This window comes from Hydra viridissima, unplaced genomic scaffold, assembly GCF_058129835.1.
Source record: "Hydra viridissima isolate aposymbiotic clone 2 unplaced genomic scaffold, HvirCarnegie_v1 scaffold_8, whole genome shotgun sequence".
Classification (NCBI taxonomy): domain Eukaryota; kingdom Metazoa; phylum Cnidaria; class Hydrozoa; order Anthoathecata; family Hydridae; genus Hydra; species Hydra viridissima.
Window position 1 is genome coordinate 12,867,646 of NW_028324307.1, and position 23,855 is coordinate 12,891,500.

The window sequence follows — 23,855 nt, forward strand, 5'->3', positions numbered from 1 at the left end:
AGATGTTTTTCTTTAAAATACAAGACCAGAATAAAAGGGATGAAATTGTGAAAGAAGTTAATGACAGACGAAAGAGGATTTATCAGAACAGCGTGAATGACAACATTTCAGATACGAATTTTCAAGCTGATGTGAGCAAGCTATTTAAACCTATCATCGAGAGCAATGAAAAGATGATCAAGAGCCTGTCAGTCGATCAAAAAAAGAAAAGGCCTTTCGAAGTGAACAAAGTTGGAGATAAAATGTATATTGGAAAAATGGAGGTTGAAATAGATGGAGATGATATCGTTGTCGGAGGAGAAAAGTATGAAGGAACAAAAGGTCTTTGGGAGCTGATGAGTGAATTAACAATACCAAAGAGCTATACCGATGAAGATTTGCAAAATTATGAAAAAATTTTAATGGATAGTGATGCTATAAGATCTGATTCGCAACCGCATAAACCGAAATCATCAAGAAGACCAAAGTATCAACAACTTATTGCTCCTATTTGGGAAAAAATGATGCGTATTGAAAAGGGTATAAAAGGTCGTGGTGTTATTATTCTTCCAGGTGATCCTAATGCGTTGGTGGAAAAGCTTGAATTGAGTATTGCTGCTTGGCATGCTGGGAATACAGGATCAAGAAATGAGGCTGTTGCTATTTGCGATGAACTGTTGAGACAAGGGGAGATTAATAAAGAGGAATATAAATCGTTAATGAGGACTATTGATAAAATTATTTAAAAAGATTGTTTTATTTTAAAAAAATGCTCATTGTGAACAAAAGAAGATATGTGAAAAAGAACGTTGTTGGAGGAGGTGGTATTGTAGACATGATTAAAAATTTCATAAAAAGAGCAGCTGCGTCAAGTGTGTCAAAAGCAGCAGTGAATTTGCTTAAAAATGCTGCAACAAGCAAAATTGGACAAGAAGCGATTACAGCTGCAAAATCTGCTGGGACAGAGTTAGCCCTTTCAGCCATTTCCACTGCTAGAGATGTAGCTATTGACAAAGGTAAAAAGACCATTGAGAAATTAAAGACTGGTTCATCTATTCAAAGTAAGAAAATGTCTAAAAAGAACGCGATTCGAATCCAAGACCTGGTGAAAATGGGGCAGGGCATGAAAATAGTATGAAGATAGCATTCTGTTGCGATGACTTGTTATAAACTTGCAATGTCTTGCAATGAGAGACATTTAAATGAATTAAATAATTTTTTTTATTATATAAAAAATGATAAGTACTGAGCGATTAAGAGTTACTGAGAACCCAGAGTATGATATTGGTATTGAAAAAGTTGATTTTTTTGAGTACCTTCCAACCAATCTCGATTTAAATTCTTCAGGCACGATTACTTTTGAGATTGACTGCCAATCGATTCAAACAGTACCATCAGAGGCTTACATTCTTATTGAAGGAGTGTTGAAAAAGAGCGATGGAACCTTTTATGATGCTAAAGACAACATTGCACTGGTGAACAACGCTTTGATGTATTTGTTTAATGATGTGACTTATGACTTGTCGGGAGAGCAAGTGGAAAGAGTGATGTATCCAGGTCCAGCCACCACCATACTTGGATTGATGAAATATCCTTATGGATTTCAGTTTGCTGATGGATTAAAACAGATGTGGTATATGGATACGTCAAATCTTGTTGGAAATTCAGGATTCAATGTTAGACGAGACCACTTGTTTGCAGACACTACATCCGTTGGAGCTTTTTCGTTTAAAATTCCGTTGAAGCACATTTTTGGATTTTGCGAAACCTATGACAAAGTTGTTTATGGGTTTAGACATACCATCACCTTTACAAAGAAAGAATGCGATGATGCAATTTATAGAGCGGAAAGTGTTAGTGCAGGAATGATCAACCTTAAAAAATTCAGACTTTATATGCCTCGCGTTGAATTGGATATTTCGAAAAAGACTGATTTCATGAATTTAATAGCTCAAAAAATCCCCATTCAAGTGGCTTATAAATCAAACAAATGTGAAAGACAGCTTATTCCAGCCGGGCAAACAGAATTTACCTGGTCGCTTGGAAGAGTCACTGACAAAAGCATTCCAAGATTTATCTTGTTCGGACTTCAGACAAACAGAAATTCCAGTCAAACAGTTAATCCATCGCTATTTGACCATTGTGATGTTAGCAATTTTTACGTGACTGTTAATGGAATAAAGTATCCAAATTACAATTACGACTTGAATTTTGGAGAAAAGAGAGTGGTCATGGCTTATTCAGATGCGTTCTCTTTTGATGAAAAATATTACGGCACAAATGATCTTGTTTGTCAATCAGGGTTAACCTTGCTTGAATATATAAAATTATATCCGTTGTTCTTTGTGGATATCAGCAAGCAAAAAGAAAGAGTGGCGTCGGAAACAGCTGAATTAGTGGTAAACCTTAAATTTCGAACTTCAACTATTGCAAATACCGTTATTTTTGCAGTGGTGATCTCTGATAAATTGCTTAAATTTGTTTCAGACGGAACCAACATGACCGCTGTTTATTAGTTTTTAATCTGAATAAAAATGGATAGCAAAACGGTAAAAGAATTGCGTGAATTAGGTAAAAGCCATGCGATAAAGGGTTACTCGGAAATGAAAAAGGATGAGCTTGTGAAAGCAATAAAAAACACAAGACCAGTCATTGGTGAGTATTCTAAAGAATCATGATTTTTGAATTGACTTAAAAAAAATCTTGGTATAATAAAATGAGATATACAACATCGTATTTGAAAAATTTGTTGAATGAAAACGGCGTTAGTAAAACAGCAGATGATTTAATAACGTTGATGATGCTTGCGGTTGAAAATAATTTGATCAGTAAAGATGAGATTTTAGAAAGAGCAAAAGAAAAAAAAGTAAAGCCTCCTCCAAAAGAAAAAAAACCTGTTGATCCAAAATGGGAATGGCTTAGTTTAGTTAAGAAAAAGCCCATCACTGTGAGAATAACCAACATTGAAACGGGTGAGGTGACTGAATACAAGTCTCTTTACAAAGCGATGGCAGGAACTGGACGTGGATGGAGATATTTAGAGCGTCGAGATGGAAAGGTGGATAATGGAATCAAGATTGAGTTTTTAAATTCTGAAAAGCTTGAAAAACGTAAAAAGCAGCAAAATTGATTTTTTAACTTTTGTCATGTTAAAAAATTGACTTAAATAAAATTCTTGGCATAAATAAAAAGATGGAAAGCATGCAAAAGGATGATCTTTTAAATGCTCATGATGATAGCTTTGAGCCAACTTCTGATACGGCTAAATCAAAAAGTTTGCTTAAATTTCTAAAAAACATAAGAAAACTTCCAAAGGAACATCGAATCATTTTCAAAGAAATGGTTGAAGTAGCACCTTTTGAAGAAGTGATCAGAAATATAAAAGAAGACATTGATCTGCGTAATAAATTCCTGATCGGAACAAATTGGAAACTAAATGCTAGCGGACGTAATAATTGTCGTAAAATCACTGAACATATTAGAGAGATTAAAAATATGTATTCACGTCTTTCCAAATAATTTTTTAATTCTTTTCACGGGAGAATTTAAAAAAAACGGTAAAAACTTTTCGAAGAAGAAAATATGCTGAAAGTGTGCCAAGATTTAAAAAAATTGAATTGACTTAAAGAAAATCTTAGTATAATAAAAATGAGTATCTATTCTTCAAAACCAGAATTAATTGCTAAAGAGCGAAAACTTGAATGCATCGAAAAAAATTTTCTTTCCCTTAATAAAATGGGTGATAAAACTGATGCTAAAGAGCAAAAAGCAAAAACTACCGCCAAAGAGCGAAAAATTGAAAGTGACATAAAGAAAAATCTTTCCGTAATAAAAATGGAAAGTAAAACTGTTAAAGATCGAAAAGTATCAATGACATCATTAAGAAGGGATGCTAAAGAAAGAGCTATAAAAGGATATAGCAGAATGACTAGAGAAGAGCTTGTTGAGGCTATTAAAACAACAAAACCTGTCATTGGTGTTAAAGAGCCTGTTAATGATCGAAAAGATCGAAATAAAATAACTGTGAAAGAATTAAGAGAGATGGCTAAAGGTCGTGGTGATATCAAAGGTATCTATAAAATGAAAAAAGCTGATCTCATTGCAGCTTTAAATATTACCATCATTGGACCTGCTCCTCGTAGACGAACGACTGAGGCAAGGCCGTTGCCTGTTAATGAAAGACCTACCGTGGTTAGATTTGTTCGACCTGCTGTAAAAGTTTCTGTAAAACCGACAAAAGTTTCAATAAAGCCGACAAAAGTAAGGTTTGTTCGACCACCTGTAAAAGTTTCTGTAAAACCGACAAAAGTAAGGTTTGTTCCTTCTGCAGTGATAAAACCAGTCATCGCTCCAAAACCAGCGATCATCCCACCAAGACCTACTGTAGTAAAACCTCCTATTGCTCTGAAACCAATTCATTTGCAAAGACAGAATCACATCCTTGATGAGTCGGTTTTAGATTTAACTCCTGTCATAACACCAAAACCAGTCATTCCACCAAGACCTTTATTTTCAAGTCTGACGACAGTTGCAAAAAGTGTGGCGACCTATGTTAAAACTAAGTTTAATGATATTAAAGAATGGATAGAACCCTACGTTCCTGAAGTAGTCAAGAAGAAGGTAAGCGAATCAGTGGAACAAATCGATGAAAAGATAAAGTCTATCAAATCACTTGTATTAAAAACAGTGTATAAACATCCCGCGCCAAAACCATTTACAGTAAAATTTAATATGACTAAGCATTCAGCAGAGCGCTCCACCAGACTGTTTTCATACGAGCCGTCTTCTCGTTATCAAGACATTGTTTCTTTTTTAAATTTGGTAAGAGAGTCTGCCATTCAAACCATGGAAGGAGAAAGAAACACAAAGGTAAGAATTTCTTTAGTCTGTGAAATGATTCGCGTAAGCATCTTGACTGGTGGGGAAACTACTCAGACGGCTAACTTTTCATCTAATGCGAAAAGATTATTAGAGGGTGATGATGTGCGAGCGCTCATGACTGAAATGGAAGAAAAAATCTTGGAAAATAGTGCTAATTACAACAAGATGGGATCCAATTGCGTCTTGTCAAAGATTTTAAGAATGGATATTAACTTTGCTGATTATGAAGCTTTCAGAGGCTCTTCCTACATGAAGCTGTCTCCCGAGTTGGAAAGTAAAAAAGCCATCATCAACATGGTAAACAACGACAATGAATGCTTCAAGTGGTGCGTCACCAGAGCTCTTAACATGAAAAATAAAAACAACGAAAGAATTGATAATGAGTTGATTGAAAAATCTAAAGAGCTTAATTGGAATGGAATGGAATTTCCTGTAAAGACAACTCAAATCAAAAAGTTTGAAGTGAATAATCCTGACATCAGCGTGAACGTCTTTCACTATGAAATGAATAAGCCTCAACCTATGCAAATATCCAAATTTCATGATCGAAAACACTGTGTTGATTTGCTGCTCATTTCAAACAAAGACAACAGCCATTATTGTCTTATTAAAAATTTCAGTCGGTTTGCCGGCTCCTCAACAACAAAAGGAAAAAGAAAACTTCATTTTTGCAGAAATTGTATGCATGGTTATGACCTAGAAGAAAAGCTTCAAATCCATCAAGAATACTGTTATGATAACGCTCCAATGAGAATCGATCTTCCTGAAAAAGGAGCAACTGTTCAGTTTAAAAACTATAACAAGACCATGAGAGTTCCGTTTGTGGTAACTGCTGACTTGAATGTTTCGTCAAGCCTATCAACACTTGCACCCCTGACTTAAAACAGTCATACTCCAAACAATATCAAAAGCACGTTCCATGCTCGTTCAGCTATCATATCAAATGCTTTGACGAAACCATTTATAAAGAAAAACCCGTTTTATACACAGCAGAAAGCGAAGAGGATGATGTGGCTCAAAAGTTTATCACCAGTCTTGAAGAAGACTCTAAAAAGATTTTCGATAAGATTGATTCACTGCAAAAAGAATGGAAGAATAAGCCAATAAAGACTGATGTGGATAAAAAGAAGTTTGAAGATGCAACCCAATGTCACATTTGCAAAAAAGATCTTAATGGTGACAAAGTGTGGGATCACTGTCATTTGACTGGAAAGTACCGTGGTGCTGCTCATGATGCTTGCAATAAAAAATATCGAATTCCAAAATTTATTCCCGTATTTATACATTGCTTGTCTGCCTATGACAGTCATTTGTTTATTAAAAAATTAGGTGGAAAGCTCAATTGCATACCAAACAATGATGAGAAATATATTAGCTTCTCTAAAAAAATCAAACTGAGAGACACTGTCGATAAGAAAGGCGAACCAAAAGAAGTATTAAGAGAAATGAGGTTTCTTGACAGCTATAGGTTCATGCCTGACACTTTAGACAAACTCTCTAAAAATCTAACCGATGAACAATGCATAAACGCTAGGGAATATTATCCTGAAAAGGAAAAGTTCGACTTGATAAGAAAAAAAGGTATTTTCCCTTACGAATGGATGGACTCGATTGAAAAATTAACTGAAACGCAATTGCCTCCAAAAGAAGACTTTTATTCCATACTAGACGATAAAGACATCACTGATGAAGAATACACGCATGCGCAAAACGTTTGGAAAGTATTTGGATGCAAAACATTTAGAGATTACCTAGAAATTTATAACGTGTCTGATGTCTTAATTCTAGAAGACGCTATTGAAAATTTCAGAAACGCTTGCATGAAAAATTACGATCTTGATCCTGCTCAGTTTTACACCTGTCCTGGACTCGGTATGGAAGCCTGTTATAAAAGTACTAAAGCTGAAATTGAACTTTTAAGCGATCCTGATATGCTCAACATGGTTAAAAAAGGAATACGCGGCGGAATTAGCATGATCTCCAACCGACTTGGAACTGCTAATAACAAATACATGCCAGACTACGACCCTTCAAAACCCTCAAAATTCCTCATGTATTTAGACGCTAACAATCTTTACGGATGGGCTATGAGTCAACCTCTTCCTGTTGGAGGATTCAAATGGATGAATGATGAAGAACTCAACAATTGGCGCAGCATGCCATGCATTCTTGAAGTTGACTTGAGCTATCCTGAAGAGCTTCACGATTTACATAACGATTACCCTTTGGCTCCTGAAAGATTAACCATTGGAAAAGTAGCCAAACTCGTTCCTAATTTAAACAATAAAGTAAAATACATCATCCATCACACAAATCTTAAACTCTATGAACGAATGGGATTAGTCATCACCAAAATTCATCGAGGCTTCACCTTTAGAGAAGAACCTTGGATGAAACCTTATATTGATAGCAACACTGAAAAAAGAAAAGAAACTCCTAACGAATCTGAAAAAGAATTTTTCAAACTCATGAACAACTCTGTCTTTGGAAAAACAATGGAAAACATTGAAAAACACGTTGATATTAAACTTGTCACCACAAGAAAAGAGGTCTTAAAATTAACTAAACAAACTCGATATGAACGACACGTCATTTTTGATGAAAACCTAGCTGCGATTCACATGAAGAAAACACAAGTCACTTACGATAAACCTGTTTACTTGGGAATGTGCATCCTCGACATCAGCAAAACTCTCATGTATGAATTCTATTACGACTACATCAAGCCTAAATATGGCGATAAAGCCAAGCTGCTCATGACCGACACTGACTCGCTCTTTTTTGAAATTGAAACAGAAGATTTTTACAAAGACATTGCTGATGATGTTGAAGCCAAATTTGACACAAGCGACTTTCCTAAAGACCATCCCGCCATTCAAAACGTTGGTTTCAAAGTAGGTAAAAATAAAAAGATCATTGGCATGTTCAAAGATGAGGCTGCTGGTAAACAAATTAAAGAGTTTGTAGGCCTTCGACCCAAGCTCTACTCTTACTACATACCTAAAGAAGATCAAGAACACAAAAAATGCAAAGGGGTCAAAAAGAAAGTCGTTGAAAAGAAAATAAGACATCAACATTTTAAAGACTGCTTAATGAACAAGACAGAACAACTTGCAACCATGAACGTTTTCCGATCTCATCTTCACGACGTTTACACTGAAGAAATTAACAAAGTTGCACTCAGCTCAAAAGATGATAAGAGGATCCTATTAAATGATCACAGAACCTTGGCTATTGGACACTACAAAACAAGGTCTGCTCATAAAACCAAGCGAAGAACAACACTTTAGGCATCTTAAAGAACTGGTATAGAAATAACATGATTATTTTATATACTTCTTCTTGATTAGATTTTTAAAGACACCTATTAAGTATTGAAAAGGAAACAAAAACATAAGAAATGTTAACCAACAATGATGGCATTCTTAAGTATAGGTTTTGTCCAAGAACACGATATGAAATGTTAACCAACGCATCAATTTTAGCATCCTTAAGTATTGAAAAAGTATTGAAAAGTAACAATGAGCCAGAACCCGCATTTCCTTATATATGTTAACTTTTACAACACTTATCCTTCCAAATTTCATATGAAAAAAGAACTGCTTCAAGGTTTAAGTAAACATTCATAATAGATCTGCAACAAACTTTCAAAAGCTTTAATTGTGTGCTTTTTTTTACATATTCATCTGCAATTTTTTTTTCTTGGTTTTAGATTTTATGTTATTTAAATGAAATCTGCATCATAACATGATGATGAAGAACAGAATAGTGGAATGAGGCTTAAATATATATCAATTGCTATGTGAACAAAGTGAATTTTCCCGAAACAAAATGTTCTTCTAATTTATTCACTTAAGTTTAACAAATTTAACATCTTAATTAGTTTAAAACATCATTTTACCACTACAGTTGTCTTTAAGTGCATTTACTTCCCAACCGCCTGTGCACAGACACTCGTAGCTACCTGGAAAGTTATGGCAATATCCACGATACCAGTTACAAAGACTAATGTTTTCAGAACATTCGTCTATGTCTAAAAAAGAACAGAAAGAAAACGTTAACTTCTAACAGTAAAACCATTATTACTGTATACCCCGTGCTGATCCCTAACAAATAGTAAAAGCTTAGCTATTTGCATTGTGTTTTATTGAAAGCCATTTCAATAAGAGCATACAAGCAAAATGAACGAGAAAGAAATATTAAATAGAGAAAAATGCACAACTCACCGTTACAGACAGTGTTCTTGCTAAGACTACCATTCTGAGAATACCCAGCCAAGCATTCACAAACAAAAGCACCGGCGGTGTTTTTGCAAACCGACGAGTTGGAGCATTCAGTGCCAGGACTTTTCATGGAACATTCATCAACATCTAAAAAAACACATTTGTTGATATTGCAGCCGGAATTACATTTAGTATGCCAAAAGCTGTATAAACAAGTGGCTTTATTGACAAATACTTCAGATGTTGAAAAAGGAAACATTTTCTTCGCCAACATCTACTATCAGTCAAATTTTATCAGCCACACACTTTAATGTTAAGCACCTTTGATTGATGCTTCAATACAGAAATAAAGTTTCAGTGAGATAGAACAACTTTACTACTATGGCTGTAATTAGGGATGGCAAAATCTCGGACATTCTCAATCCCGGGATTTTGGGATTGAAAAATTTATCCCGGGGAAATCCTAAGATTTAATAAAAAACAGAAACAATCATTGGCGGTGAAGCATGTGAAAAACAAAGTACTCATCAAACATTGAAAATTGATTAACTTATTGATAATGTAATTTTATTATCAATGGATAAATCATTTTTCATTTTTTAGTTAGTTAACTAAAATAGTTCATTTACTAATGAACCTAAGTAATTTAAATTACTTAACAATACATTAAAAAGAAAACACAATAAAAATAATTAAAAAAATAAATATAAATAAAAATAATAACTAAAAATAATATGAATATAAATGAGTATACATGAATCTTATCTATTTTTGAAAAAACCACCTTAAAAAATTGAAAGCGTCAATCATTTCGTTGTTTAATTGCATTCCATTTTACAAGCATGAAAACCCAGCCACTGAGATTGCTCATTCGGACTCCACACTTGTTGCAGATATAGATAGTATATAATCATACGCTTTTTAAAGGTGATTACCTCTCGTGGCACCACTTTCAAGTAAAGAAAGTTCTTTTTGAACTTTAGAAGTTACACTTTCTACCCTTATAGGTTAAATATATTTACTTAAGTTCTAATTTCTTTTTAAAGTTCTAAAGTTCTTAAACTATTTCAACTTACATTTCTTAATCAGATCTAAAATTCTAACTGAATTTCTTACTGTGAAAACGATTACCACTTTGAATAACTGCAAAAAAGTTTGTTATGTAATAAATCTTCCTTATTTTGAAAACTTCATTAACTTAAACCGTAGTTGAAGAATTGTTGAGAATCACGTATACATTTTGCCGCATTAGAATTATTGTGTTCTATCTAATCTATTTTTTTGTTGTTGTTTTGAAAATTAAACTTTCAAGTATTCTTAGTTTAAAATGTCTTATTGCTGTCATTTTTTATAACTAAAGCTACAAGTCTGTTTTATTTATGTTTCATAATTAAACTGAGAATATTGTTTAAAAAATTTTTAAATTTTTTGTTTTTATTGCTGATTGTTAATTAAAGGTTTGATTAATAAATTCTTATAATTAAAAAAAAGAAAAGCAGAGAGAACCCTCTAATTCTCATGCGACGATTTGAAAATAAAATGAAGCCGAAAAACTAAAATTAAGCTAATTAAAAAATTGCGAAGAGAATAAAGAGCTATGTAACAAGTATTTTACCAAACACTATATTTACTAGACACTTTATGATGTACAAATAAGTTGTACATCAAAAACTGCCTTGTAAATATATTCTATGTAAGTTATTGCCTTCATCCTTATTCAAATTTACATTTTTAATTGGATTCCTGAATTAAAGGAAACATTTTGTAAAAAATCCCGGTATTAAGGGATCAAAAAACTTATAAGGAATACCAGGATTTTAGAAATGCCATCCTCAGCTGTAATTTTGCATTGAGATATATGAAAATTAAATATGTATTTATATATATATATATATATATATATATATATATATATATATATATATATATATATATATATATATATATATATATATATATATACATATATATACATATAAATATATATATATATATCTGAGACAACAAAAACAGGACAATAAATATGTGAAAATCTACTGAGCCCAGTTAAAACAAAAATGCTCAAAGTTGCATCTTAAATGAGAATAGTGAAAACTTCATTTAAAAAACATTAAAACTAAATCCAAATAAAAAACAAACGCCCAACAGGAAGCAAATCATAATAAAAAAACAAAAAAAACATTAAATGACTCTTCGACAAAAGCAAAAACAAAAACATAAGATGACAACTTAACAATGCACCGAATGACAACAGAAAATAAAGAATAAATATAAGTATTAAAACGAAAAAATCACCCGATGTAAAGACAGTAGAAAAAGACCCAGTGGATGAAGCATCGGTAGATATTATACCAATAGGTGTAGACTCTGTTGATGCAAAATATGTAAACGACGACTTAGTTGATATTGAAACTGTTGATATTGAGACTGTTGATGTAGACTCAGTTGATGTTGACTCTGTTGATGTTAAATCTGTTGATGTAGACTCAGTTGTTAACTCTGTTGATGTTGAATCTGTTGATGTTGAATCTGTTGATGTGGAATCTGTTGATGTTGACTCAGTTGATGTTAAATATGTTGATGTTGATTCAGTTGATGTTGACTCTGTTGATGTTGACTCTGTTAATGTTAAATCTGCTGATGTAGACTCAGTTCTTAACCCTGTTGATGTTGAATCTGTTGATGTAGACTCAGTTGTTGTCAAATCAGTTGATGTTGACTCTGTTGATGTTAAATCTGTTGATGTTGAATCTGTTGATGTAGACTCAGTTGAAGTAGAATCAGTTGATGTTGACTCTGTAGATGTTAAATCTGTTGATGTTGAATCTGTTGATATTGACTCAGTTGATGTTAAATATGTTGATGTTGATTCAGTTGATGTTGACTCAGTTGAAATAGAATCAGTTGATGTTGAATCTGTTGATGTTGAATCTGTTGATGTGGAATCTGCTGATGTAGACTCAGTTAATAACCCTGTTGATTTTGAATCTGTTGATGTAGACTCTGTTGAAGTAGAATCAGTTGATGTTGACTCTGTAGATGTTAAATCTGTTGATGTTGAATCTGTTGATATTGACTCAGTTGATATCGACTCAGTTGATGTTAACTCTGTTGATGTGGAATCTGTTGATGTAGACTCAGTTGAAATAGAATCAGTTGATGTTGAATCTGTTGATGTTGAATCTGTTGATGTGGAATCTAATGATGTTGACTCAGTTGTTGATAAATATGTTGATGTTGATTCAGTTGATGTTGACTCTGTTGATGTTGACTCTGTTGATGTTAAATCTGCTGATGTAGACTCAGTTGTTAACCCTGTTGATGTTGAATCTGTTGATGTAGACTCAGTTGTTGTCGACTCAGTTGATGTTGACTCTTTTGATGTTGACTCTGTTGATGTTAAATGTGTTGATTTAGATTCAGTTGTTAACTCTGTTGATGTTGAATCTGTTGATGTAGACTCAGTTGATGTCGACTCAGTTGATGTTGACTCTGTTGATGTTGACTCTGTTGATGTTAAATCTGCTGATGAAGACTCAGTTGTTAACCCTGTTGATGTTGAATCTGTTGATGTAGACTCAGTTGTTGTCAAATCAGTTGATGTTGACTCTGTTGATGTTAAATCTGTTGATGTTGAATCTGTTGATATAGACTCAGTTGAAGTAGAATCAGTTGATGTTGACTCTGTAGATGTTAAATCTGTTGATGTTGAATCTGTTGATATTGACTCAGTTGATGTCGACTCAATTGATGTTAACTCTGTTGATGTGGAATCTGTTGATGTAGACTCAGTTGAATTAGAATCAGTTGATGTTGAATCTGTTGATGTTGAATCTGTTGATGTGGAATCTGTTGATGTTGACTCAGTTGATGATAAATATGTTGATGTTGATTCAGTTGATGTTGACTCTGTTGATGTTGACTCTGTTGATGTTAAATCTGCTGATGTAGACTCAGTTGTTAACCCTGTTGATGTTGAATCTGTTGATGTAGACTCAGTTGTTGTCGAATCAGTTGATGTTGAGTCTGTTGATGTTGAGTCTGTTGATGTAGAGTCAGTTGAAGTAGAATCAGTTGGTGTTGAATCTGTTGATGTTGACTCTGTTGATGTTGAATCTGTTGATGTAGACTCAGTTGATGTCGACTCAGTTGATGTTGACTCTGTTGATGTTGACTCTGTTAATGTTAAATCTGTTGATTTAGATTCAGTTGTTAACTCTGTTGATGTTGAATCTGTTGATGTAGACTCAGTTGAAGTAGAATCAGTTGATGTTGAGTCTGTTGATGTTGAATCTGTTGATGTTGACTCTGTTGTTGTTGAATCTGTTAATGTTGACACACTTGATGTTGAGTCTGTTGATGTTGAACCTGTTGATGTAGACTCAGTTGAAGTAGAATCAGTTGATGTTGACTCTGTTGATGTTAAATCTGTTGATGTTGAATCTGTTGATATTGACTCAGTTGATGTTAACTCTGTTGATGTGGAATCTGTTGATGTAGACTCAGTTGAAGTAGAATCAGTTGATGTTGAGTCTGTTGATGTTGAATCTGTTGATGTTGACTCTGTTGTTGTTGAATCTGTTAATATTGACACAGTTGATGTTGAGTCTGTTGATGTTGAATCTGTTGATGTAGACTCAGTTGTTGTCGAATCAGTTGATGTTGACTCTGTTGAAGTAAAATCTGTTGATGTAGACTCAGTTGTTAACTCTGTTGATGTTGAATCTGTTGATGTAGACTCAGTTGATGTCGACTCAGTTGATGTTGACTCTGTTGATGTTGACTCTGTTAATGTTAAATCTGTTGATTTAGATTCAGTTGTTAACTCTGTTGATGTTGAATCTGTTGATGTAGACTCAGTTGAAGTAGAATCAGTTGATGTTGAGTCTGTTGATGTTGAATCTGTTGATGTTGACTTTGTTGTTGTTGAATCTGTTAATGTTGACACACTTGATGTTGAGTCTGTTGATGTTGAACCTGTTGATGTAGACTCAGTTGAAGTAGAATCAGTTGATGTTGACTCTGTTGATGTTAAATCTGTTGATGTTGAATCTGTTGATATTGACTCAGTTGATGTTAACTCTGTTGATGTGGAATCTGTTGATGTAGACTCAGTTGAAGTAGAATCAGTTGATGTTGAGTCTGTTGATGTTGAATCTGTTGATGTTGACTCTGTTGTTGTTGAATCTGTTAATATTGACACAGTTGATGATGAGTCTGTTGATGTTGAATCTGTTGATGTAGACTCAGTTGTTGTCGAATCAGTTGATGTTGACTCTGTTGAAGTAAAATCTGTTGATGTAGACTCAGTTGTTAACTCTGTTGATGTTGAATCTGTTGATGTAGACTCAGTTGAAGTAGAATCAGTTGATGTTGAGTCTGTTGATGTTGACTCAGTTGTTAACTCTGTTGATGTTGAATCTGTTGATGTAGACTCAGTTGATCTCGACTCAGTTGATGTAGACTCAGTTGATGTCGACTCAGTTGATGTTGACTCTGTTGATGTTGACTCTGTTGATGTTAAATCTGTTGATGTAGACTTAGTTGTTAACTCTGTTGATGTTGAATCTGTTGATGTAGACTCAGTTGAAATAGAATCAGTTGATGTTAAGGCTGTTGATGTTGAGTCTGTTGATGTAGAGTCAGTTGAAGTAGAATCAGTTGGTGTTGAATCTGTTGATGTTGAGTCTGTTGATGTTGAATCTGTTGATGTAGACTCAGTTGATTTCGACTCAGTTGATGTTGACTCTGTTGATGTTGACTCTGTTGATGTTAAATGTGTTGATTTAGTTTCAGTTGTTAACTCTGTTGATGTTGAATCTGTTGATGTAGACTTAGTTGAAGTAGAATCAGTTGATGTTGAGTCTGTTGATGTTGAATCTGTTGATGTTGACTCTGTTGTTGTTGAATCTGTTAATATTGACACAGTTGATGTTGAGTCTGTTGATGTTGAATCTGTTGATGTAGACTCAGTTGTTGTCGAATCAGTTGATGTTGACTCTGTTGATGTAAAATCTGTTGATGTAGACTCAGTTGAAGTAGAATCAGTTGATGTTGAGTCTGTTGATGTTGACTCAGTTGTTAACTCTGTTGATGTTGAATCTGTTGATGTAGACACAGTTGATCTCGACTCAGTTGATGTAGACTCAGTTGAAGTCGACTCAGTTGATGTTGACTCTGTTGATGTTGACTCTGTTGATGTTAAATCTGTTGATGTAGACTTAGTTGTTAACTCTGTTGATGTTGAATCTGTTGATGTAGACTCAGTTGAAATAGAATCAGTTGATTTTAAGTCTGTTGATGTTGAGTCTGTTGATGTAGAGTCAGTTGAAGTAGAATCAGTTGGTGTTGAATCTGTTGATGTTGAGTCTGTTGATGTTGAATCTGTTGATGTAGACTCAGTTGATGTCGACTCAGTTGATGTTGACTCTGTTGATGTTGACTCTATTGATGTTAAATGTGTTGATTTAGTTTCAGTTGTTAACTCTGTTGATGTTGAATCAGTTGATGTAGACTCAGTTGAAGTAGAATCAGTTGCTGTTGAGTCTGTTGATATTGAATCTGTTGATGTTGACTCTGTTGTTGTTGAATCTGTTAATATTGACACAGTTGATGTTGAGTCTGTTGATGTTGAATCTGTTGATGTAGACTCAGTTGTTGTCGAATCAGTTGATGTTGACTCTGTTGATGTTAAATGTGTTGATTTAGATTCAGTTGTTAACTCTGTTGATGTTGAATCTGTTGATGTAGACTCAGTTGAAGTAGAATCAGTTGCTGTTGAGTCTGTTGATATTGAATCTGTTGATGTTGACTCTGTTGTTGTTGAATCGGTTAATATTGACACAGTTGATATTGAGTCTGTTGATGTTGAATCTGTTGATGTAGACTCAGTTGTTGTCGAATCAGTTGATGTTGACTCTGTTGATGTAAAATCTGTTGATGTAGACTCAGTTGTTAACTCTGTTGATGTTGATTTTGTTGATGTAGACTCAGTTGAAGTAGAATCAGTTGATGTTGAGTCTGTTGATGTTGACTCAGTTGTTAACTCTGTTGATGTTGAATCTGTTGATGTAGACTCAGTTGATGTCGACTCAGTTGATGTTGACTCTGTTGATGTTGACTCTGTTGATGTTAAATCTGCTGATGTAGACTCAGTTGTTAACCCTGTTGATGTTGAATCTGTTGATGTAGACTCAGTTGTTGTTGAATCAGTTGATGTTGAGTCTGTTGATGTTGAATCTGTTGATGTAGACTCAGTTGATGTCGACTCAGTTGATGTTGACTCTGTTGATGTTGACTCTGTTGATGTTAAATGTGTTGATTTAGATTCAGTTGTTAACTCTGTTGATGTTGAATCTGTTGATGTAGACTCAGTTGAAATAGAGTCAGTTGATGTTGAGTCTGATGATGTTGAATCTGTTGATGTTGACTCTGTTGTTGTTGAATCTGTTAATGTTGACACACTTGATGTTGAGTCTGTTGATGTTGAATCTGTTGATGTAGACTCAGTTGAAGTAGAATCAGTTGATGTTGACTCTGTTGATGTTAAATCTGTTGATGTTGAATCTGTTGATATTGACTCAGTTGAAGTAGAATCAGTTGATGTTGACTCTGTTGATGTTAAATCTGTTGATGTTGAATCTGTTGATGTTGACTCAGTTGTTGATAAATATGTTGATGTTGATTCAGTTAATGTTGACTCTGTTGATGTTAAATCTGCTGATGTAGACTCAGTTGTTAACCCTGTTGATGTTGAATCTGTTGATGTAGACTCAGTTTTTGTCGAATCAGTTGATGTTGAGTCTCTTGATGTTGAGTCTGTGGATGTAGAGTCAGTTGAAGTAGAATCAGTTTGTATTGAATCTGTTGATGTTGAATCTGTTGATGTTGAATCTGTTGTTATTGAATCTGTTACTGTTGACACAGTTGATGTTGAGTCTGTTGATGTTGAATCTGTTGATGTAGAGTCAGTTGTTGTCGACTCAGTTGATGTTGAGTCTGTTGATGTTGAATCTGTTGATGTAGACTCAGTTGAAGTAGAATCAGTTGATGTTGACTCTGTTGATGTTAAATCTGTTGATGTTGAATCTGTTGATATTGACTCAGTTGATGTTAACTCTGTTGATGTGGAATCTGTTGATGTAGACTCAGTTGAAGTAGAATCAGTTGATGTTGAGTCTGTTGATGTTGAATCTGTTGATGTGGAATCTGTTGATGTTGACTCAGTTGTTGATAAATATGTTGATGTTGATTCAGTTAATGTTGACTCTGTTGATGTTAAATCTGCTGATGTAGACTCAGTTGTTAACCCTGTTGATGTTGAATCTGTTGATGTAGACTCAGTTGTTGTCGAATCAGTTGATGTTGAGTCTCTTGATGTTGAGTCTGTTGATGTAGAGTCAGTTGAAGTAGAATCAGTTTGTATTGAATCTGTTGATGTTGAATCTGTTGATGTTGAATCTGTTGTTATTGAATCTGTTACTGTTGACAAAGTTGATGTTGAGTCTGTTGATGTTGAATCTGTTGATGTAGAGTCAGTTGTTGTCGACTCAGTTGATGTTGAGTCTGTTGATGTTGAATCTGTTGATGTAGACTCAGTTGATGTCGACTCAGTTGATGTTGACTCTGTTGATGTTGACTCTGTTGATGTTAATTGTGTTGATTTAGATTCAGTTGTTAACTCTATTGATGTTGAATCTGTTGATGTAGACTCAGTTGAAATAGAATCAGTTGATGTTGAGTCTGTTGATGTTGAGTCTGTTGATGTTGAGTCTGTTGATGTAGAGTCAGTTGAAGTAGAATCAGTTGGTGTTGAATCTGTTGATGTTGAGTCTGTTGATGTTGAATCTGTTGATGTAGACTCAGTTGATGTCGACTCAGTTGATGTTGACTCTGTTGATGTTGACTCTGTTGATGTTAAATGTGTTGATTTAGTTTCAGTTGTTAACTCTGTTGATGTTGAATCTGTTAATGTAGACTCAGTTGAAGTAGAATCAGTTGATGTTGAGTCTGTTGATGTTGAATCTGTTGATGTTGACTCTGTTGTTGTTGAATCTGTTAATGTTGACACACTTGATGTTGAGTCTGTTGATGTTGAATCTGTTGATGTAGACTCAGTTGAAGTAGAATCAGTTGATGTTGACTCTGTTGATGTTAAATCTGTTGATGTTGAATCTGTTGATATTGACTCAGTTGATGTCGACTCAGTTGATGTTAACTCTGTTGATGTGGAATCTGTTGATGTAGACTCAGTTGAAGTAGAATCAGTTGATGTTGAGTCTGTTGATGTTGAATCTGTTGATGTTGACTCTGTTGTTGTTGAATCTGTTAATATTGACACAGTTGATGTTGAGTCTGTTGATGTTGAATCTGTTGATGTAGACTCAGTTGTTGTTGAATCAGTTGATGTTGTTTCTGTTGATGTTAAATCTATTGATGTAGACTCATTTGTTAACTCTGTTGATGTTGAATCTGTTGATGTAGACTCAGTTGAAGTAGAACCAATTGATGTTGAGTCTGTTGATGTTGACTCAGTTGTTAACTCTGTTGATGTTGAATCTGTTGATGTAGACTCAGTTGAAATAGAATCAGTTGATGTTGAGTCTGTTGATGTTGAGTCTGTTGATGTAGAGTCAGTTGAAGTAGAATCAGTTGGTGTTGAATCTGTTGATGTTGAGTCTGTTGATGTTGAATCTGTTGATGTAGACTCAGTTGATGTCAACTCAGTTGATGTTGACTCTGTTGATGTTGACTCTGTTGATGTTAAATGTGTTGATTTAGATTCAGTTGTTAACTCTATTGATGTTGAATCTGTTGATGTAGACTCAGTTGAAGTAGAATCAGTTGATGTTGAGTCTGTTGATGTTGAATCTGTTGATGTTGATACTGTTGTTGTTAAATCTGTTAATGTTGACACACTTGATGTTGAGTCTGTTGATGTTGAATCTTTTGATGTAGACTCAGTTGAAGTAGAATCAGTTGATGTTGACTCTGTTGATGTTAAATCTGTTGATGTTGAATCTGTTGATATTGAATCAGTTGATGACGACTCAGTTGATGTTAAGTGTGTTGATGTTAAGTCTGTTGATGTTGAGTCTGTTGATGTAGACTCAGTTGAAGTAGAATCAGTTGGTGTTGAATCTGTTGATGTTGAGACTGTTGATGTTGAATCTGTTGATGTAGACTCAGTTGATGTTGAATCTTTTAATGTTGATTCAGTTGATGTTGAATCTGTTGATGTTGAATCTGTTGATGTTGAATCTTTTAATGTCGACTCAGTTGATGTTAACTCTGTTGATGTTGAATCTGTTGATGTAGACTCAGTTGAAGTAGAATCAGTTGATGTTGAGTCTGTTGATGTTGAGTCTTTTGATGTAGAGTCAGTTGAAGTAGAATCAGTTGGTGTTGAATCTGTTGATGTTGAGTCTGTTGATGTTGAATCTGTTGATATAGACTCAGTTGATGTCGACTCTGTTGATGTTGACTCTGTTGATGTTAAATGTGTTGATGTAGACTCAGTTGTTAACTCTGTTGATGTTGAATCTGTTGATGTAGACTCAGTTGAAGTAGAATCAGTTGGTGTTGAATCTGTTGATGTTGAGTCTGTTGATGTTGAGTCTGTTGGTGTAGACTCAGTTGATGTTGAATCTGTTGGTGTTGAGTCTGTTGATGTTGAATCTGTTGATGTAGACTCAGTTGATGTTGAGTCTGTTGATGTTGATTTAGTTAATGTTGAATTTGTTGATGTTGACTCTGTTGATTTAGATTCTGTTGATGTAGATTCATTTGATGTAGAATCTGTTGATTTAGAATCAGTTGATGCAGAATCAGTTGCAGCTTCAGTTGTAGTAGTAGCCACTTCAGTTGTAGTTGTAAAAGCTGCAGCTGTAGCAGTTATAGTTGTTGTTGTTATTGGATCTTCAGTAACAACTGGAGCACTATATGTTGACGTTACAGTGGTGTTATCTGCTGTTACTCCTTTGATAAATGTTGAGTAGGATGCTCCTGTCTCCAGAGGTGAGTTGTCAGGTTCAGGCGCTGAAAGATTAGTTTGTTTTTCAAGTAGATATGCAGATGCAAGTTATACATGTAGATGATTTTTTTTTATTTTATAGTGTTCCTAGTTTGGTGGCTCATTTATAGTGCCACCGCTGCGATGGTTAATTTTTCTTTAATGAGTGTATTGGAGTATCTAAGCAAATCAAATCTTATTTTTGTGCTGTAATATCTAGGAATCTCCGGGTCAAAATAAGATTTTTTAAGGGTGTCAGTTAATTGTACAATATTTCCAATGAGTGTTTTAGTATTTTGCTAATTTTTCTATATTTTATTGAGATGGTTAGTATTACATAATATGCCGCATAATTTATTTATTTATAGATAAATGGTCAGTAAATTAACCAAGTGGTCAGTTTATTAAAATGATCTGTTTTAACTCAAATGCTCTGTACCTTAAGTTAGACGATCTGTAACTTAAGTAAAATAGTCTGAAGTTTAGTAAAATAATATGAACTTGAACTGAAGAAATTCAGTAAAATCTGCATATAGGATTGCCAGTTCTATCTCAGCAGTGAGCAAATAAAGTTTGACACAATACAATAATATTCATGGAAAGCAAGGGAAAAGAAACGAAAAAGTGAGTGATTAAGATGTGTAACATACTGAACAAGAAAGATGCATATTCAAATAAACAGTGTTAAGGTCTCAGACAGTTAGGTCCTATACGATTAGTTCAACAGACTTTTAGGCCTGAGGAGAAATGTTTTGCTCCCTCTACTCTTTCTTCTCTCCTCTACTTCTCTGGTTTCCTTTTCTTCTCTTTCACTCTCTCTCTCTCTCTCCCTCCTTCGCTTTTTCAGCATAAACAGCAGAAGATCAGTGGAGTGATCATTATTCTAGTAACACTTAAGACGGAAAAATGTCATACCATAGATTTAAAGCTTTTCAAGGACTCAAACAGCAATGTTGTGCTGCAGTTTATCTTTAATATGATTCAGTTAGTGATAATGTAAACATTTACAATCCTGAAAATGGATATGAACCTGACAGTTACAATGTATCCAACTAAACTATCCCAACTTTATTTCGGTTTTACAAGTAGAAGCTTCAGAACACTGAAATCAACAAAATGTGTGACTACCTAATGAAGCTGAAAAGAATTTTAAGAACGCTTGTAGATAATGGCCTCTAAATCTAAATGAAACAACTTCGAAAGAACTATACTGCCTACAAAATTGAAAATTACAGCAATGCATCCCTTTTTCTTGGGGAAGTAGAAACAATAGTATGCAGACAAATATAACTCTCCCAACAGTGATACTGAGCCTTTTATAGTAAATTAAAATACTATTTACTCTGATGGTCCTCATTAAGTGCACATCAAAATTGGTAAGAAGGCTTTAGGCATCTCATACCAAGTACTAATGATGCTCTTGAAACATTTAACAGAGTGGTGAAAGATAAACACACTTAAAAGGAAAAGAGATGTAGTTGCACAAATTTCTTTCAGAAATTCATGTGAAAACATTTGTTCGTTTTGCTATTCCAATCACGCATTGTTAACCCCAGTTGGCAGCAAAAGACGTTCCTATTTGTGAAAAAAGCAGAATTTATACACACCGACTTGTGATTTTGCTGGCAGAGATAAATTGATTGCTTCACTTCCAATTTGCTTTGAGTTTTGTATCATTTAATATTTCAAGATCAATTATTATGCTATCATTTTCATTTCTTTAAGTGTTTCGAGATCCATGACTGTACCAAGTTAAATTGAAAAACTGACCATTTGTTTAAAAAACTGACCCAAAATCATGCATTTACTGATCAAAAAATACTCACAATTTAATTCAAACAACACTGATCATCTCATCTTAAAACTGACCAAAGGATTTGAAACCTTTATTTAATTGCTACCTGTTTATATATGAAAAACTCTTACCGTCAGCATCCCTTCTCTTACGAGATGAACTTCCACCCACTTTAAACTTCATGCCTTTCTGAGACTTATCCAGTTTTCCAACTAATTTCAAACCGTCGGTGTTGTTTTTTATTTCCTCCCATGAATATGAGCTTGGATCTCTTGTAGGAAGATGACCCGATATTAGTTTGACCAAAATGATATAATACGTTCTAGAAATTTTATAACATGTTACACTTTTCCTTTTTCATTCTAGAGTCACTCTCACTTGTTTTAGGGCTACTTTGGCTAAAAACTTTAGTTAAGAAAACAGCTAACATACACTTCTGAAAATCATTTACAAAACCAACTTACTCAATTTTGCTGCTAGTCTCTTCAAACTCGTAGATGACTATTTCAAAAGACTTTGCAGTTACAGCGCCAGGAGAAGGTGCTAACAACACAGAATGAAAACAACATCAAAAGACTGTTTGCAGACTATTAAATAGAACAGTTATAACACAAAATAATGACATTGCCAGCAACTCCAGCATGGCATCACCTATATTTACAACTTTTCGAGAAAAGAGAGACTGCTCATGACTATATTGACAAATAAAGGTCTTAACGCTACTCATTTCTTAAGCCAGGAAGTGTTAAAGTAAAGGTAAACTTTTGTCAGTTTGCTTTTGAAAAAATGCTTTCTAAAACATTGGCATGTGAAACATTGGAAAGTAAAACAATGGCAAGTAAAACAATGCAATAATTTCAATATTGGAAGCTCTACATTTATCAGAAAAATAACCAAAATGCATTTCAAAGCCAAGAAGTATTGAAACTTTGTAAATTTACTATTGAAAAAGTGCTCTGTAAAATATTGGCAAATAAAATATAAATACTTTCAATATTGGAAATACTAGAATTATCAGGAAAAAAATGGAAAGTGATCCTTTGATAGCAAAGCAGTGTTACTAATTAAAACTGTTAACTTTTACAACACTGATCCTTCCAAATTTCATATGAAAAAAGAACTGCTTCAAGGTTTAAGTAAACATTCATAATAGATCTGCAACAAACTTTCAAAAGCTTTAATTGTGTGCTTTTTTTTACATATTCATCTGCAATTTTTTTTTCTTGGTTTTAGATTTTATGTTATTTAAATGAAATCTGCATCATAACATGATGATGAAGAACAGAATAGTGGAATGAGGCTTAAATATATATCAATTGCTATGTGAACAAAGTGAATTTTCCCGAAACAAAATGTTCTTCTAATTTATTCACTTAAGTTTAACAAATTTAACATCTTAATTAGTTTAAAACATCATTTTACCACTACAGTTGTCTTTAAGTGCATTTACTTCCCAACCGCCTGTGCACAGACACTCGTAGCTACCTGGAAAGTTATGGCAATATCCACGATACCAGTTACAAAGACTAATGTTTTCAGAACATTCGTCTATGTCTAAAAAAGAACAGAAAGAAAACGTTAACTTCTAACAGTAAAACCATTATTACTGTATACCCCGTGCTGATCCCTAACAAATAGTAAAAGCTTAGCTATTTGCATTGTGTTTTATTGAAAGCCATTTCAATAAGAGCATACAAGCAAAATGAACGAGAAAGAAATATTAAATAGAGAAAAATGCACAACTCACCGTTACAGACAGTGTTCTTGCTAAGACTACCATTCTGAGAATACCCAGCCAAGCATTCACAAACAAAAGCACCGGCGGTGTTTTTGCAAACCGACGAGTTGGAGCATTCAGTGCCAGGACTTTTCATGGAACATTCATCAACATCTAAAAAAACACATTTGTTGATATTGCAGCCGGAATTACATTTAGTATGCCAAAAGCTGTATAAACAAGTGGCTT

At 34.1% G+C, this 23,855-nt stretch overlaps 1 protein-coding gene across 1 annotated transcript in view; it reads right to left on the minus strand.

The window, feature by feature from the left end:
* LOC145186421 (uncharacterized) overlaps positions 1 to 23,855 on the minus strand; it is a 68,809-nt gene that overhangs the window by 34,721 nt on the left and 10,233 nt on the right. The window contains 7 exon segments of the mRNA XM_090095231.1: positions 8,762 to 8,893; positions 9,087 to 9,230; positions 11,379 to 20,120; positions 22,021 to 22,211; positions 22,354 to 22,432; positions 23,312 to 23,443; positions 23,637 to 23,780. Coding sequence (XP_089951357.1) covers positions 8,762 to 8,893; positions 9,087 to 9,230; positions 11,379 to 20,120; positions 22,021 to 22,211; positions 22,354 to 22,432; positions 23,312 to 23,443; positions 23,637 to 23,780 — 9,564 coding nt within the window.